At 36.1% G+C, this 18,863-nt stretch overlaps 1 protein-coding gene across 3 annotated transcripts in view; it reads right to left on the minus strand.

Annotated features, from left to right (window-relative positions):
* Window positions 1-2,065: 2,065 nt before the first annotated feature.
* Window positions 2,066-18,863, minus strand: part of FBXO15 (F-box protein 15) — a 30,103-nt gene continuing 13,305 nt past the window's right edge. For all 3 annotated transcript variants that reach the window (XM_055798840.1, XM_055798838.1, XM_055798839.1), the window contains 4 exons: window positions 17,400-17,482; window positions 16,068-16,213; window positions 10,249-10,373; window positions 2,066-6,814 (listed from right to left, as the gene is read on the minus strand). In XM_055798840.1, coding sequence (XP_055654815.1) covers window positions 6,545-6,814; window positions 10,249-10,373; window positions 16,068-16,213; window positions 17,400-17,482 — 624 coding nt within the window. In that variant the 3' untranslated portion in view covers window positions 2,066-6,544. The remainder of the gene's footprint in view (window positions 6,815-10,248; window positions 10,374-16,067; window positions 16,214-17,399; window positions 17,483-18,863) is intronic.

Below are 18,863 nucleotides of genomic sequence, written 5' to 3' on the forward strand. Positions count from 1 at the left end.
AAAAGCCTCTCTCAAACGCAATAAACTTTGTGGCACTGAGTTTTTTCCAGTTTTGTTTGCTGGCTATTGAGAATGAGGTAACGTATGAAGGCACTCACGAGTAATGGATAAATTTCTCAATTCTTGTTTTTGAGAAAGAACCTGCTGTTGTAGGCTGGTTTTTAATGGAACAGAGCTGCATGAAGCAACCCAAAGCTTTTCATATACAGTTCAACAACAGACAGGTTAACTAGCACTTCAATTCTGAAGAGTATCCTAAAGCAACCAACATGTAGAGGTTTCCGGCTGCATAAACCTGGAATCCAGTATTTAAGCTTTGATCCTTCCAGAATACTGAGGAAACTGGGCATGAATACTTGTGCTCCACAAATTCCTACATAGATACAAAACCTAGTGAAAATTGAAAGCCAAAATAACTGCCTTCTGTTCATGCTCTGTACATATGAAAGTCTGTTTACATAAATTTATTTGTCAGAAACTATGACTTTGTCACTCCCCCCCACCCCCACCCCCCCGAGTCCCACAACCTTGTGAGATTTGTTACACTATTCCAAACTCAAGCTTCACTTCCAGCAGTCTCAGACTGCTCGCATGCCTAATTTCCAATTAGCTGAACCAATCATTTCATATCAGATGAATCTGCAAAGTGTTGCAAATCTTTAATTGGGCTCGGGACTTTAAAAATATGTATATAATTGATTTCTTCAGGATACCATGGAGGGAGAAGTGAAGCAGAAAATGGATTGTTAACACTAGAATATCACCTGCTTAAGACACAACAGGAGGTAGGATTCAAACATAACTGGTGGTCCCAGAGCAAAACACAGATCATGTTCAGTGACTTGATGGCTTGTCCATGCAAGTACATTTGTGACAGGATTTTTAAGAATGTATATAAGCTGTAAAACTGAAATGCTGAGATTAAAAAAAGAAGCAGGATGTCAGTCATTTCTACTACTTCCTAAAAACAGTGTATTTCGAATTCAGCATTTACCGTAAGTCCTACAATATGTAAAAGCAGATGCAAAACTTGAAATCAAGAACAGCTAATTGTATTATGCCATTACTTATTCATTAAATGTCTTTTCAGACAGTTACAATAGAGTAACATTAACATTACAAAGTTCTGTCTTTCCTCATGCACAAATATTTCAGTCTTACATATCTACTCTACAACAGAATTAAAACTGAAATTTTAAGATACTTATATGTGTGTAAAAATTAGAACAAAACATGGTGAACATTTAGCATAATTACTATGATGGGGGCTTTTTTCCTTCAAAAACATCCTTTTACTTACCATATCATACAGGTAGCAAATTCGGAATAGAATTATTTAGTTTCAGAGTACCTTACCTCTCTCAAGGTTTTTGTTAAATGTTTTCCCTACATATACACAGACACCTCTCTGCACATTCTAACAGAAAAAAAAGGGAAGTTATAAATCAAAGTTATAAAACAAACGAGATAATAATGAACAAAGAACTGCTAATAATCACAAATAAGAATACTGACTTTATTCATTATTTTCAGATTTTTCCAAACATTGAGTTTTCAGTATATTTCAAAATATGTATTTTTCTTTATCTTTACTCATTTCCAGATTTTTCTGAACATCAAGAGGTTTATTTCAGCATATTTGTAAAAATGTGGGGTTTATCTTCGGCGCAGAAGTATTGATGATACTGAACTCTGATAAGCTAAAGCATTTGCCTTAGCTTGAGGGGTTTAGTGGTGGTGTTTTTGTGTTTAATAGTTAAATACTTTCCCATCCCTGCAGAATAAACTGATCTACGGTTTTTCAGTGAATAAACAGGACATTACCTAGCTATTACACATTTTTCGGATAAGATTTCATCAAGACAGCTGACTTTAACTTTGTGCACGTCTGATTCAGGAGATTAAAAAAAAATGTAACGTGCATTACAAGTTGCCTGTATGCAGAACAAAAGTAATTCTACCTACTAATACGTGATCAGTATCTGACTTGTAAGTACATTTCCCTTCAAAAGGAGATAAACAGCTTAAACCTAGAAAGAATAACTCCCATTTTACTCTTCTTCAGTGTGTTTAAAAGCCTTACAGTATTCAACTTTATTATACTTCTACAACTGTAATAGCATTAATACAAAGTAGTATTACTCCTTTTTCCACAAATACTTCAGAAGAGGCACAGCATGAGAAAGGCTCCTAAACGGTTTAAAATTTGAACTAAGAACAGAATAAGCAATGCTTTGACATTCAGTACACTAAATCTTTCCTCACCACACAAAACTCACTAGTTACCCTTGTTGCCACTGCTTCCCATTCTGATTTATAGTGGAAGGATGAGACAGGAAACAGTGACAGGATTTAACTTTTTATATTAATGTCCTTCCAAGCCACTACAAACAGAAATTGAAACCCATCAACTACTTATTTTAATTTCTCAAAACACTGTTTTATCTGTACAGTTTCTAATGCACTTACATTTACACTGAGATTCGGTTATCACACCTTAGCAAGTAAGTGCATGTAGTAGTATGCCAGATAGGCAGAAGAACAAATGCTTTTACCTAAACTTCCTTCCAACTGTTTGAATGTGTTGGAACACCTCGTAAATACAAGTTTTTGTTTTATTTAAACAAAAAAAAGGTTATTTTGTTTAAATAAAAACAAACATTTTTTGTTGCTAGACAGTCACTCACTAAGATATACAACTTGATCACTTGTCTAGATTCTTAATCTGAAACAGTATTAATCCATTTCAGCTCACTGTATCCTTATTACTATACATATATCGTTCTCAAGTACTCAATCACAAGCATCAGTTAGACATATAGCTGGGGGGGTGGGGAAGCCATCCTATTCTCAAGAAGCAAGTATATGACAATGAGAACAGTTTCAATGAAATAAAGACCATACCTAAATATCTAATGGATGAATGCAAATCAAAACATGACCGCTAAATAGGGAGAGAGGCACCAGGCAGGGGAAAAATAAAATAAAATTTTGATGAGGCTATCCATCACACAACTGCATTCTGTATTCAGTCACGTGTCAAAAGCACAATGGAACAGAAGTGTTTTAGGAAAGCAGAACTGGTTCTTTAATAGCAATTACAAGAAAATGGGAAGAAAAGCCAAAACAACTAAAAGGCCAGTTTGAAAAAAAACAACCAACTGTGATTACTAGCTTACACCACAAAGACTTCAGAAATGCATAGCTGCTATTAGTTTCCCACTGAAGTAAGCCAACCGCAGTAAAGAGGAATGATTCCAGAGTAGCAGTGTTAAAGACAATTGTTCAGATTATAAACACAGAAGCTTGTATCAATGGAAGATTACATTAAGTGCCCAACAATATTAATGAGTTGTTCATTGAAGACATTTTCCATTTACAAGTACCTCTTTCAAAAAAAAAAAAAATCAGTAACAGACTAGGGAAGCATTCAGGAACACAGCAAACATCTGTTAAAATGATGACAAACGACAAGATTAAATTTAGATGTAGTTCCATTAAAAAGATGATTCCTCTGCTGTTGCAATAATCTTATAAAAACCCTTTCATTAAATCACTTTCATGCTGATTCCTTTTTAATGCAATTTAAACTCATTAAGTTAAATGAGCACTCTTATTTGCAATAAGATAAACATAAATAGTGTTTTTATGCTTGCCTACCAGGTTAATCACCCTTTCAAAAATATTGGAGTTCTATCTGTTACAGAGTACTTACACATTTAGAAGTTAAGAGTTGGTTACTCTCTTTACTTGGATAAGTCGGTCCCTGAAGCACACACAAATAAAAGTACAATGTTTAACTTCTGTATTTTTTTCCACTTATAAATGCTAATACTCTCTCTCAGATACATTTTCCTACTGCTTGGATAAATGATGCAATTACAACAAAGACATTGTCCTGTCTTCAGTATGGAACACTAACAAAATCATTAAAAGCAGCTGTAAGAAATCCTAAGGCACTAAAAGAAAAATGTGATGTAAGGCTTAGTGTCACAACTAGCTGTGTATTTTGGTTGTCAGATTTCAGCTGGTGCCTCCATTTTTCTGTTTGTTTTCACAATTGTCTTCTATAGAGCAAGAATTTTTTATCACAGATTGGGACATGCAACTCATCCTACCACCTTTTGCACCAGGTACATGAAAAGGGATTAGCTGAAGATTCTATCAAAGCACATAGTTTTTTGGAACAAATGACATTTTCTTTCATGAAAAGGGCCAGTGCAGGTACCTATTATCAGCCTTTTTCTTTGTGGAGTTTCAGTGTATATCCTCACTTATACAAAGAAAAGAAGATGGGAGTTGAAGAAATGGAAGTTCCGAGTGAAGCCACATAGAACTTTCCAGGATTGATCACAGAAGTGGTAACTACTGAATTTGCTCCTGCTGTGCAAGTTAAAAGCAACTGTAAACTGAAATTAAAGCAGTGTACACATGGCATAATACTACAGCAGGTTTAGGCCTATCTAAAGAGGTAAAAATTAATCCTTAGTCTTTGTATCTTCAGAAAGGACAAGACTATGGTCCTGTTACTTCAGCAAAGATGTGCGAGAACAGCTCTACAACAGTTATGACCCTTCTGAAGATCTCGGAACCACTGTGTGTTTGGGTCTGCTGCATTTACACATTCCTGTTTCATGAACAGCAGAAATAAGTTAGCAACAACGTGAGGAAACTGTATCACTTCTTAGGTTGACAGTGCTGCTAAAGACTTACCTTCTCCCTCATTGAGTTAGTAAACTTCCAGGCTACTAGATTGGTGTACTGGGGGTAGGGACAGCATGTTCTCGTTTCATTTCTAATGGCGACACCAGAACTTTCTATAAAACATTCAATTGTATAAAACAGTCAAATGCTTTAGAAATTGGAATTTCTTTTTAAAGAAAAGGAAGTACAACCAACCAACATTGGAAATGCAGCAAAAATTCAGCTAGAATGAGCAGGGACAGAACTTCTACAATTTTATGGCTGCTGAGTGCCCACTGACTGGCAGCTTCAAAGCAGATCAAAGAACATACTTGCACATCTCAAAGGATCAAGGCAGCCAGAATAATTCTACATCTTCATTTACAGGCTTAGCAGTGAGGGCAACTAAGAGAACTTTGGGACTGAGCCACCACTTACGTCTAACTTCAAGCAAAAGATAATCTTGCCTGGCCGCTTTTCTGTGCGGCAAAAATTTCAGCGCTTGTTGTTCTGGCACTCATCACACCCAGTCCACTTGATAAAACATTTATATTACTTCAAGGGATCCCAGTCACCATCAGCAGTGAATATAAAAGGAGACAAAATGCAGCCGATCATGCTTGTTACAGTGGCTAACCACCAAACCCAGAAATGTTTCCATTCCTTCATTAGGTAAGGTTATGCAAGTTAAACTAGAACTGAATCAGCCTTGACTTTATTATCTTTGAAAGTTACATTAAGAAACAACCCTATCGCTATAGCACAGATCTCCTACCGTATTTACTATACCACAAGTGCTTACACATAAACATTGCTTGCATTAATCAATTAATGTACTTAAAGAACAGAGAGCAGTTATTTTTAAGGAAATCACTATCATAATAAAGTCACAGAAGTCAACAATATAGTTGTGCTTTTTTCTTAAGAGTAATGTGAAACTACACAAATTTGCTGTAGTTTGTAACATGCTATGTGATGACACCGGTGTCCCAATATCATGTCATTTTATTATATTTTTTTATAGAGAGAGTAGAAGATTTGGTCCTAAAGTTACTTCAAGGAACCTGGAAGACCAGAGACATACACTCAATTTTTATATGAACACTTATTGTTAGATATACAGTCTCAGATATGTATTGTTTCCGAAACAACAGAACTACACCAGCTCAGCTGTGCTGGTAATTGGGACACTTATTCATAGGTCTATCAGACAGAAGGTTAGAACATGGGAAAACAGAACAAACAGGAGTTTAAACAAATTTCATAATAGAAATTATGATATTTTCCAGCAAATGCCTTAATTACCATATTGTTCAGGTCTGCAACTTCCCCATCTACCTTTTAAATCCTCTACTAGCATATATTTAAGTGAAGTATTTATGCATTTAACAAAACCTGTCAAAACCTTTTATTTACCAATAACATTAACAAATTGGAAGGAAACGGCACACATGCTGTTTTAATACTAGGCATAAAAGTCAATGTTCTCAAAAACAACGTAGCTTGCATAAGGTAAGATGTCTTCACAGTATGGCTCCCACAAGAGGCTATTTGTTAACCACAGTAAAGTAGTATCTATAAAGAAAGAGATTCCTAAAAATAATTTTAATATAACAGTACCAGAAACAGACTAACCATGTGATGTTCAACAGAAGAAAAAACTCTCATTTATATCAAAACATCTCTTCAATCTCTCCAATGCCAAATAAAGAAAAATTATACAATTGCACTAGTTACTGAAAAACTTGCAGAAACAGTCTTGCCCATTGGCATCAAATTTAAGCACAAAAAGTTTAGTGTGGGGTTTAGGTGTTGGTTGGTGGGGTTTTTTTAGAGCAAGGAAATCAGCGACCCAAGTCAGTCAGTAATTTGTTCCATACCAGTTATTTACCTTTTTGGTGCTTATATAAAGCACCAAATTGACTATAAAATACTCCTTGGTTTCTTCCAACCACACCAATTCAACACAGACTTTACCCTCTGAATCTGTATAGTCTATGGTATAGATATGACCCATGTAATCAAAAAGGCTGGATGCCTTGGAAGACAGTTCCATGCAGACTGGGGCACTGAAACACCAGAAGGGCTTTCCAATTTCATCCAAGAGAGTAACATCCATCACACAGCAGTCCTACAAACACAAGCAGAACAGATTCCTTCTGTATGCTATGGCACAGTAAGTAGATCTGTCCCTAATTTTAGGAGAAATATCAAGGGTTCAGAGAGCCATTTTTGGTATGAAGGTTAAAAACTCAAAATTCAATTGGTAGTGCTCCACTGACTACTACAAAGCAACAAATACTTACAACAAATACAGCTGGTTTCCTACAGACATCAAACACTGTTCTACAGAACATAGCACTACCAATCTAAATCAGGCATTGTTTCTTCAGTTTAAGCCTTTTACAGCTGTGTTTCTCTATTATTCCTGACCTTACCATTCAAATTATGATAGTCCTTTCAATATGAGAGAAAGTTAAGTTTAAACTCCAGTGCTAAACCTGTATGAAAGCAGCAATGTTTGCGAAGATATTCAAAAAGACCACCCTCAAGGCAGTGTGCACACACAACAGTTACCCTTACATGCCAGCTGTGAATGAAAGTTGTACAGCACTTTTTGAATGGCTGCAAGCTTCAGTTTCCAAAAAGGTAATATTAATAGATCTTTCTACCTTCCAAATAATTCTTCCTTTTAAAAATTCCTGAAAAGATTTCTTTAGAACACTACACAATTACATCATTTTATAATGCTAAAGTTAGGATGCCAATTCTTGGGCACTTGCAAACTGGTGGTTTCATACAAGCCTTAAAAGCATATGGGCTGTTTGTTGTCATTAATATCAGCTGTCACCTATGCTCATGAGTTCTGAATCACTAAATGAATCATATTATCTTAATTATGCTGTATATGTGCATTACTTCCAGGAGTACACTATGCTCCAAAAGCATAAACAAACCAACATCACATATTTCATGCCAAAAAAATAATTTGAAATGCTTTATTTCACTGCACTACATAGTTGTACTTCTGTTGTTTTAACATTTCTTTCACTATTACTGTACTTCTGCCAAACAATGCAGAACAGATGGCACAAACATGAGGTAATGTGATACATAGAGTTTTCCTAAGTTTGTTACTGTAGTCTGTGATGAAAACACAAAATTCAAACCAAATCTGATTATCATTTAGTAACATATGAGCTATAAATTTACTTGAAACAAGAAAGAATTGCTATTTTCTGGTTTGACGTTTTGCATATCAAAGCCGAATTATGAAAAGTAAAGCAGGGTGGCCTAGAGTGTTGGGGTGCAGTTCCCATGTACTTCTAACTATCTGTACTTCAGCAATTAATTTTTTTTAAAAAAATACCCAGAAGTGCCAAAAAAAAGTTTTGGGTTGTTTTGGGGGTTTTTTTTCCCTTAGAGTATTGGACAAAATGCAAATAAAATCAAGGCAGTGGCATGTTCTACTGCTGTGGCTGATTTTATTTGGCCTTCACTTGCTTTAAGAGTTTGAGAGATTTATGTTAAAAGCCAAATTGAATTCTACCCAGAGCTATGTGTTGACATGTGCAATCTCTCACCACAAAACAAGGGTTTAAAAAAAATAAATAAATAATTGACATTATTTATTTTTTCCTAGAAACAAATATTCACTATAACTTATGCTGTAAGCACATAGGACAGAGCTAAACTAAAGACTACAGCCATAGCTCTCTTCCCTCTGACAGTTAATTTCCCGGATTTTTTATTTGTTACTCATGATTATTTTCATGGAAGAAAAATCCTGCCAAGCAGCCATAAATCATACAGAATCATGGATTGGTTTGGACTGGAAGGGACCTTTAAAGATCATCTAGTCCATCCCTACCTTCCACTAGATTAGGTTGCTCACAGCTTCATCCAACCTGACCTTGAACATTTCCAGTGGTGGGGCATCCACAGCTTCTCTGGGCAACATGTTCCAGTGCCTCACCGCCCTCATGGTAAAAAACCAAAATTCTTCCTCATGTCCAATTTAAATGTACCCTCTTTCAGTTTGAAACTGTTGTGCCTTGTCTTGTCACTACAGGCCTTGGTAAAAAGTATCCCTCAGTCTTTCTTATAAACCCCCTTTATATATGGAAAGGCTGCAATAAGGTCTCCCTGGAGTCTTAATTTTCTGATAGCTGCCTAACTCAACAGCAAGATTTCCTACTTCCTATTGTATGCTTTTCACACAAATGAAGCATATTCTGTAATGATGTGCTAAGATCCCACTAACTTTAAGCATGCAAACAGTTCTAACAAAATTGATGGGATACACAATATAAGTCTAAAACTTTTCAGAAGCCTCAAAAAAGCAACTATTAGTCATTATGGTTCTCAATGGAACATTCATGGCAATTAATAAAAGACACCAAACAACTGCCTCAAAAACATTTTCTTGTTAGCTCTTATTCCTTATTACCCAACATATAATACTTTTATTAAAAGACATAGGGGAAGGATTTGTTGTTCTTTTGAAAACAAACACCCAACTCAAAAAAGCTTAGTACAAAAAAAAGAAAAGGCAATGAGCAAACTTGTCACTATGCAAACAAGGAATTTGAAGAAAAAAAATTGCTGTGAATGGAAACTATAATCCAAGCTCAAGCGTAGTTGATGTTTCCAAAAGAAACTAGTAGATTACTAAGTTTTAAGATATATTTTATATTTCTCATTGCATAGGAAAGCTGACTGACAGTGTAAACTATACAACAAGTACATGAATGTCTATGAGCAAAACAGTACGTTACCACTCTGTATTCCACTCCACACTTATGCAGGATTAGCAGAAAAAACTAGTTTCATTATTTATTTTTTCCAAAGTAAGTGCCAAAATTGAAATCAAGTGTTGAACCAGATCATTTTTCAGTAGTGCTTAAGTTACATTTATCAGAATTTTTGGTACCTCTGAAATATTCATGTAGCTGATGTACATTTAAAAATATGTGCCTTCACCCTATTGCAAAATCTACAGAACCACTCTCAAACTTTCTTTAAAATAATTATTTTAGGAGTTTTATATAAGAGAACAAGTGAGAATTCCTCTAAAACACAGTTAATCCAGCTGACCCATGTATATGACTCAAGCTAGGTGCTGATTGCATGAATGCAGACTGTAATTACTGCCTGTACCCATTGGCATTTTAATATTCTCCAAGAGTTTCTAACTTTCATTGCACACATATGCTACAACAAAACTGCACAGTATTTCCCCAGGAGTTCAAGACTTACTGTCTGTAGAAAATACAAAATCACAAACCCCCACAAACAGCACATCTGCACCAAATTTTTTGCCCAGCATTTCCAAACACTGCTGGTTTGTCACAGCATCTTTGCTAAGTAGAAAGCACTAGAGTCATCACACATGCATAATGGCTCTATCATGCAATTTAGACTCTAAGACAGAAAGGACACAACTTTTTTTTCTAATAATTCACATCATATTTGCAACAAAAACATTTAAATTAGTATATTTAGGATGCATAAATATAATCCTATTTTGAGATAAGCATTTCTGGAAACAATATTTTGACTGACCTTTACATTGCCTTTAAATACATCTGTTTCCCAGGATAAGCCAAGTGTCCCAATAAGAGGCAAGTGCTTCGTATTATCCTTGAAACTTACGACTGTGAGCCTCAAATATCCATTTGCAACGTCACCTGAAGATATTAATAATATATAACATTACTACAAATGAAACTAAGCCCAAGTACACTGTAAAGATGCTCCCTGCTTCTCTCCATGTCTTTAGTTTCCTTCCACTCTCCAATAAGGAACCTTGACAAAAGCTAGGTATCAAGCACATTATAGAAAATTTAAGTTGTAGTGCAGGACTTTGATTCTGTGATCCACAGTAGAAGCAGCAGCTAAAAAAAATTTGGTATATTTGAGTATAAAAATCTGAATTGCACCTAAAAGACTTAAGCAAGGATGCAGGAGTAAATTTCACATTCAATATTTCTGTTTCATGCCACCAGTGCCTCCATCACTGCCCACCCCCCAGAAGTCAAGCTCAGCACATAACACATGAAATAAATTATGAGATACCCACACACACCCCCACATTGAGGTAACTCAATCTTACACAACAGGGTACAGGGATAACTGTCAGTCCTCCCTGAAAAGGATATCGCAGCATTTAAACTGACAAGCATTATTCCTTGATTTGAATCAAGTTTTTACGTTATGGATTTGTTAATTTTATAAATAGTTTACCAAAGCTCACTTTCATTTTTTTGACAGAATTATTAAGGTGGGGGGTGGGGTGTTTTGGTTTGGGGTTTTGGGGGGGGGGGGGGGGGTTGGTGTGTGTGGGAGGTTTGGGGGTTTTTGTTTGGGTGGGGGGGGTATTTTATTATTACACACAACCCTATTTCTTTGGTATGTCTTCCTCTCCCCTCAGAAAAGATCAACATTTTTTAATTGTTCCTTTTAGTTGTTCCTTTTTCCCTTACTATCAGAAGGCTAAAGTTAACCAGGGAGTCCAAAAGTCTAATTGTTATAACATCCCCCAATTATAAACAGGATCTCTGACTACACACACAAAAAAAAAGAAGTGCACCACATTGTGACACAAGCAGATTTCTTACTAGGACTTCCCTTAAACAAATACCCTTGAACAAGGGATACTCTCTTAAAAAAGAAAAAAATCCCAAACAGAAGCACTAGAGACCTCAAAGAAAAGAAGAAAAAAAAAACAAAACAAAAACGGCAAACAAACAAAAACACCCAGAACAGAATTAAGTATCTAGCACTTTCAAGAGACAGACCGGAAGGGAGACAAAGAATTCCCCGGAAAATACTGTCTGAATCCAGTAGCAGGGCCTGGATGGTAAGCTGGTAACTGAAGGGGCTTGTAAAGGTTTAAGATGCAAATGGCAAAAGTGAAAGAAGAGAAGTGTTTTGCCTGTGGTTCTTCAATCAATCCCAAGTAGCAGCATGAGACTGCAGACAGAAAAAGCAGCATGAGAAAGGCTAGCTTTAGGTTAAAAAGCTAAAGCTTGTGTGAAGGAGCAGCAAAAGCCTTTGCCTCGTGGCTGCTGAAAGCAGACAGCTGGAGGCAAAGTGACAGAAAGAGAGCCCACAGTCTACCAGAGAAGCCAGAAACCTCCAAATTGGTACCATGGGGCCAAGCAACTCTCAAGAGATGCCTGGCCATAAATCAATGCTGGAAAGACATCACTCACAAGCAGGGAGTGAAAGAATGCTTACTGTGTGGAGGAAGCAGCCCAACACATGACAGAGGACAGAAGCAGCAGGTTTTTCAGTACAGACACAATCTGGAACAGAAGTGCGAATACAGTGAAACCAACACAACTATGCCCAGGAAATACTTTATATGGTTGAAAGAAAATGCATCGCTCCAGACAGTGACACCCACTGTCCTTCCAGTGAAGTCCCAGAGAACTCAGAGGAAAATGTAAGCAGAATTCAATTTCAGGATCCAGCTCAAACTGCAAAAAAAGGCTATTAAGTTGATACCTACCCGAACAGTTCAGTTACAAACCTCAGTAAATCTAAGCCAATTACAAGATTTCATTCAAAACAGAAGTATTTCAGATAAACAGTCAAGCTTTACTGAGTGAACACTGAAAGCCTGCATTTAAAGTTGAGCTTTTATACAAGAGACTTTAAACAACATCAAGTCAACAAGCATTTTTTCCAAAGGACCACTCAGTTACCTGCAATTCAGATTTGAATGGAAGGAGTTATTCCTTTCACTCATTCAAAAGAAATGGAATAATAACAGACTGAAAAAAGCATACTGGTAATAAATTACTGAAGCCCAGGACACCACTGGTATTGCATGGCATTAATAACATGAACTGGTGCACTACCAGATGGGTCACCTGGCTAAGGTATAAGTTATAAATCCCCTATGGCAGTTATTTCTTAACTTTAAGCCAGAATGAAAATAGGTGACACAGATCAGTAATCTCAAAGTTTATTATTCATGGGTTAGTTAATCCAGTCTTTATAATTTTTTTTTTTAATATAAAAGCTCTGTTGCAGTACTCATATCCAGAAGAAAGAAGTATGCCTAGAAATTAGCAAGAAGCACAAAGTGCTAAGTACTGAAATCTCATCTTCCTCATCCCAGTCACATGACAAAAGAAAATTAAAGGGCAGAGCACGCTATGTTAAACATACCAAGGGAACCACAGAGGGAGCAAACTGGACAGGGCTTTCTACAGTCTCATCTAGAATTTTTTCATTATTCCCTTATAGTATCTAGTCCAGAGTTTATGCACAACACGTATAGCAGCAAAGCAGCCTTTTAATCAGTATAGGTTACAGGGAACAAGTATTTCCAAATAAAGGGAGTACCAACATAGAGAACATATATCATTTAGACACATCTCAGAGGAAACAAACAAATAGCTTAATAGTTCAAAGGCACTTGTTTTAGCTAAAAGCCAAGCAAGTCTGCCTTGCTAACCAAGCCTTTGTTGCAAGTTGTAATTTGATTGTTATTTTGACAGGGAAGACTGTGCTTAACACTAATTCTGGTGGCAACAACTACCCTTAACATGCCAAAACAGTCATTTAAACTCACAAATTCATCATCAAGGTCAAGCAAAACCATGTCAAATACATGATGCCATGGTTTACAAACAAATCTTGAAAAAGTTCTAAACACACAAAAATGACCCTTAATATTTTGCCAGGCCAACACATCAGCAAGGAGTAACGCTGAAAAGTCAAAGCTTAGACCACCACATGGCTACAAAGCTATGCTTTAAAAAATTGATAACCTAGGTAAACATATTTCAAGAATGTTTATTAAAAAGCTAGATGTACTATTCATGGCTTCTATGAGTCATATGAAAAGCCTGTCACAACTTCCTGAAAACAAGAAAAGTTTTCTAATACTTTCAAATTTAATTTGAAAGTATTTAGTGTATTCACCCTACAGTATCTGTCAACAAGACCATATTACCAATTCTGTTTAAATGGAAGGAAGTATAAAATAAAATGCTAAAAAGCAACCAAAACAGAGTGGCAAAACAGTTAGATACTGCAGTGCAAGTATTATTAACAGGAAAAAAAAAAAAAAAAAAGATCTGAAGCCATATATACTCCATCCACTTGGTTCAATGAACTGCAATGTAACGTCTGTAATTTAATGTTAAGAATTTTGCAGAAAGAATTAAAAATAAAGCAGCAAAATGAAAGACAACATTAATAAACACTAATAAAAGGAGACAACAATAAAAATAAATGTGAACAAATAATTTGGTTATTCTGCAGATTAACAAATGGGCATTGTTAACCTAGCAGTGTCTACAGCTTCCTAATGGAAACAAATATATAAAACCCCAGGATAACAGCAGACAACTGATCTGTGTCTCAGGTCGTGAAAAGCGTCATTGTCACGTCACATTCACAATTTAAAATAAATCTGGATCAGTAGAGAATTTTAACAAATAGCAAGAGTTCTTAACTATGCCTGATGCTTCAGAGCCCTCCCAGAAAAATGGGACAAACAGTATCATTAGAACAGAGCCTAAAACCAAAGTGCAAACCATTAAATACAACCAGCTTGGATAAACCTACACTTTTGGCCACATTCAGAAACATCATGTTTAGCAGCAAAAGCAGAGTGAACAACAAATTACCGCAAAGATATGTGACAGCAGACAGCCATAAGCTGTCTCACTACATCATTTTTGAACACCAATTATAGAAGAAATCAAGCATTTTCAGGAAGGAATTATTGTTCAAGTACATGGAAGAGACTAGATGACAAATGAGCTTATTGCCTGCACAACCATGGCTTCAGCTGGCTGATGTCCTGTGAGAGCAGAATCTAGCTGCTGTCATACTGCTAAAGGACATAAAACCAAAACATTTCAGAAAACACTCGTGACCATAAAACAGATTCTCTAACTAGCAAAGGGAGATGGCATCATGACTGTAGCTCCTGGACATTTGCTACAATTTGCATAAACATCAGCTTAATCTTTAACAGAAGTAGCTTCTAAGTGGCAAAAAGGGGTATCAACAAAGAAAGTGTGCCACATACTGCTTTCTCTTGTACAGCTGTATTGCTAGGAGCATACAATTACCATTTTAGAACACAAAGCAGGACATCCAACTGAAAAAAAAATTTTTTTCAAAAAAAACCCACCCAAAACCAAAACCCCAACCCTCTGGCCAATTTGCAGCGGGAAAAAAAAAAAAAGAGGCTATAAAGAGGACTTCTGTATTAAACAAATACCTCAGGAGAGTTTCTACACGGATAGAATTTCACTCAAGTTTTACCCTATTACTCTATTTAAAACTTGGAGCTTTTTGGGAATCTGGAAACATGCATGTTCCAAATTCAGAGGACTAAAACACTCTACACTGTGCACAAGGCTACAGTCCAAACGACAGTTCCTGAAGTCATCAAAGACAAATTTAAAAAAAAAAAAAAAAATTGTCCTAGGGGAATTTGTTCTAACACTGTAAAAGCACTGAAGCCTGATAACAGTGCCCTCTACTGTCTTCAAAAACAGTATTTTCTGAAATCAACAGAAAGCTCATCAGTACTGTTACCAGAAAAATTCTGCAGTGTTTGATTTTAATTGTTTAATTTGAAGTTTAATGTTTTAAATCTGTCTCTGCTGACAGAAAGACAGCTGTGTAGCTGTAGGCCAGGTTGTGTGAAGTTAAGTCAAGAGAGATTGCCCATATATTTTGCAAAACTCTACTACAATTATGAAATTGGGCTGTACATGAACAGCAAGGACAGTCAATCATGTCTCATTAAAAGAAATGCTAAGAACTGAAAAAAAGTAGCAGTTAAAAACAGTCACCAAAATTTTTTATTACACAATGAAAGAATGTCAGAATAGGCAACCTTAAGTTAGCCTAAATATAAGCTATAAATCTTAAACTTCACAGTATCTTTTACAAGTATATTTAAATAATTAATATGCCAATGCACCTAAAGTATATTTGAGAAGAATTTTACTGGAAAAGGTCTCCAAACTTTATGAGGACAAAATCACTCTCTCTTATAGTATACAAGTGGAATGAGTATCAACCTGCACCAAAAACTGTGCCACTGCATTACTAACCCAGCACTGAGCTGAACAAAAATATCCTGACAATCTGCAGAATTTACCATCTCAGGCCTGACACTGTGTCAATGTAACAGCAGATAGACTTTCATATAGAGCAAGCTTATGACACCGTACAACACACCATGCTGATATTAAAAAAACCACACAACGAACAAAAAGATAGCTTACTCTTAAAAATCCATTTCAATTTCTCTCCTTAAAACAGAGATATTGGATATAATAGAGAAAACATAATAGCAGGGATCATTTTAAAAACAGATGTTACTGTTCTGTCAATTCTACCTCTTCTGCAGAAGAGGCTCCTGAATTTTTCACACAGGTAGGTGCAGCTCCCACCATGGATATCTAGATGCATATTGTAGCCATGCAGTCCATATTCTGGATCCACATCATCCAATACAGGTTCACTAGGTGGAGGGTCATATTGACTTAAAAAAAAACCAACAACAGAATTAAGCAAGTGGGAATTACTTAATAGAAAGAGATATGCTAAATAGCCTTACACTGAGACTATCATCTTAGGAGAGGTTGTAAGAAGGGGAAAAAAATTATTAGAAGATACAACTTCTCTTCTTTACTAATGTTTTTGAAAATCAAACATCTCTAGTTCATCATATTTCTTTTCAGCTGTCTAATACCTCTAATCAGCTAGCCAGCCTAGCCAAACGCAGAGAATATGGCAGTCAACTTTAAAAGGTACATCTGTTAAACTCAAAAATATGGACTTGTTTACACATACACGCATATACATACAAAAAAATAAATCTAAAAGCCAACTAGCTATGGACTTCTCTGGAATAACAGTTAATGAATAATTGTGTCTGTGTTTAACGTAGAAGATAAACTACCGCACACAAATGAGCATAAGAGCCCAAACACCTGAGGCAACTGAGCAGCTTCTACATAGCATCCTATTTGGTAGCAAGAGAGACAGTGTTAAGCTTCACCTTCTGTGTGAAAAGAGCTATACTGAGTTATAGAAGGCACATAAGACTAGCAGTAGATACAACAGTATCTGAGCAGAAAGCTGAGGAGGTAAGCTGGAGGGAAAATAAATCCCCAGAATCATCCTCTAAAGCTAAAAAACTCTCTTTTAAAACAATTTACAGTGTATAAACAGATATTATATTATACACCGCAATATACACAGATACTTCACAGGAAATTCACCTAGTTTTTCAATAGGACTGAAAGATAAATGCAGGCACCTTAACAGTTGACTAGAATTTTTCTCTCCCCTCTTACACAGCTGAAGATTAGTTTCCTACTGCCTCAAATGTCTCCCTCTTTTCTAGGTCTTTCAGATAGGAAGAAGGAATTAAAAAGTACTTGTGAAAAGGAAGAACATATGGGCACTATACTTTGAACTTGCTCAATACATCAAGCACTAGTACACTTGTGACTAAATTGTCTCCTTAATATCATAACAATGGCAACATTTTAGTATGAAAATACTTCTACAACTTTGTATAAAGTTACTATTGTTTATATTAAACAAAAATAATTACTGCCTAAATATAAACTTCTAACCAGAAGCCAATTTTAACTGTAAAACTCACAGACTTTATTCAAAACGTTACCTTTATTAACCACAAAGGAGAAACCAACACTTACACAGTAGCAGAACCCAAAGTGCTTCTCTCAAGAAGTTGATGATAATGAAGACTCACCAGAACAAAAGCAATTTCATTTTTGTCCTGAAAATTTAATTAAAGTAGATGTGTTTTCATCTAGAATATTTTTTCCCCACAAGGTCTTTCTGAGCGTTAAAATTCATAGACAAATGCTGCTGCTTATTACTCTGGCAGTTACCGTAATAATGTTAATCATGGTTTACTTTAACACTTAAGACTCCTATAACTGCCACTGTCTTTTCACAAGACTACAGAATGTTTGTAAAAGATCACGGCATCTCTATATTATGGGGAAAGGGAAAGGAAAATAGCTATGCCAGGGCAAAAGTTATCCGCCGCAATCCATGCTTCTCTAGCTTCTACCTACCACTTTAAAATGGACATCTACAAAGGGTCAGCTTACTCCCAGCAGCTAAACACCTAAACAGCAAGCTTATGCTCATATTTAAGGAACTACCAGCAAAGAGGACTAACATCAGTGAGGAATACAGAGCTATTCAAAAGAAACACTCAATTTCAAAGTAAAACGCCAGATGTCTTCACCAGATCACGTACTGATAAGCCACTCTTTCTATAGGCCTATATAGCTCAAAGAAAATTTCAGAGCTCAGTGTGAGAATTAGACAGAGGTAACGGTATCTATTTACTTCAAGAAGACAAACTGCTAGGATTTGAGCTCCTCACCCCCCCAAGAAAAATGCATTTAAGTCCTACATTTGCAAACATGTAAGTCAACAGCAACATTACTCACTGCCAGCAGTTTATTACTGTCCTTAAAAGCGGGCAACTATTGTTTTCATCTCTCTGGGTTACCAAACAAAGTTGTAACCTCTACTTGATTTTTTATATTTTTCTTTTAGCTATGCCTGTACTTTTGTAGTGCAAAATTACAGCTATAAAAAATACAATGACAAAAATTTACGAAACACATACAGTCTTTCTCTATTCAAATACCAGAAGGCCCACATAATCTGTCCTTGGTTGTCAAAACTACTAGCATCAACAATTTCTGTTACACAGCTGAGCTATGTGTGAAAAAACAAGATGTGTAGCATCTGCAATATTACACCCATCTACAGATAACTGCCTAACATTACTCTGCCCACAGAGATGATAAGAACAGCTGTTCAGAAAAAATTAAGCAGGAAAAATACAGTAGACTGAGGCACACTATGCTTCAAAACTCTGTGAAATGTAGTTACAATTGAACCATTTCCAGGTGCTGAAAGAGTTTGAACCATTTCCAGGTGCTGAAAGAGTTTTCCTTCCAAGCATGGTAAGGGGTAATGTGCTAGCAAGACCAGATACACCAACACTGGAACACCAATCTACTGAACTTCTGAAGATAAAAATGAAATGGCTACTCACTTATTGGAGCTTTTCATAGACTGAGACAACCCATAATAGGCTCATGTAGGTCAGCCAGTCTCGAGATTTCTAGAAA

The sequence above is a fragment of the Falco peregrinus genome, chromosome 3 (genome assembly GCF_023634155.1).
Source record: "Falco peregrinus isolate bFalPer1 chromosome 3, bFalPer1.pri, whole genome shotgun sequence".
Lineage (NCBI taxonomy): Eukaryota > Metazoa > Chordata > Aves > Falconiformes > Falconidae > Falco > Falco peregrinus.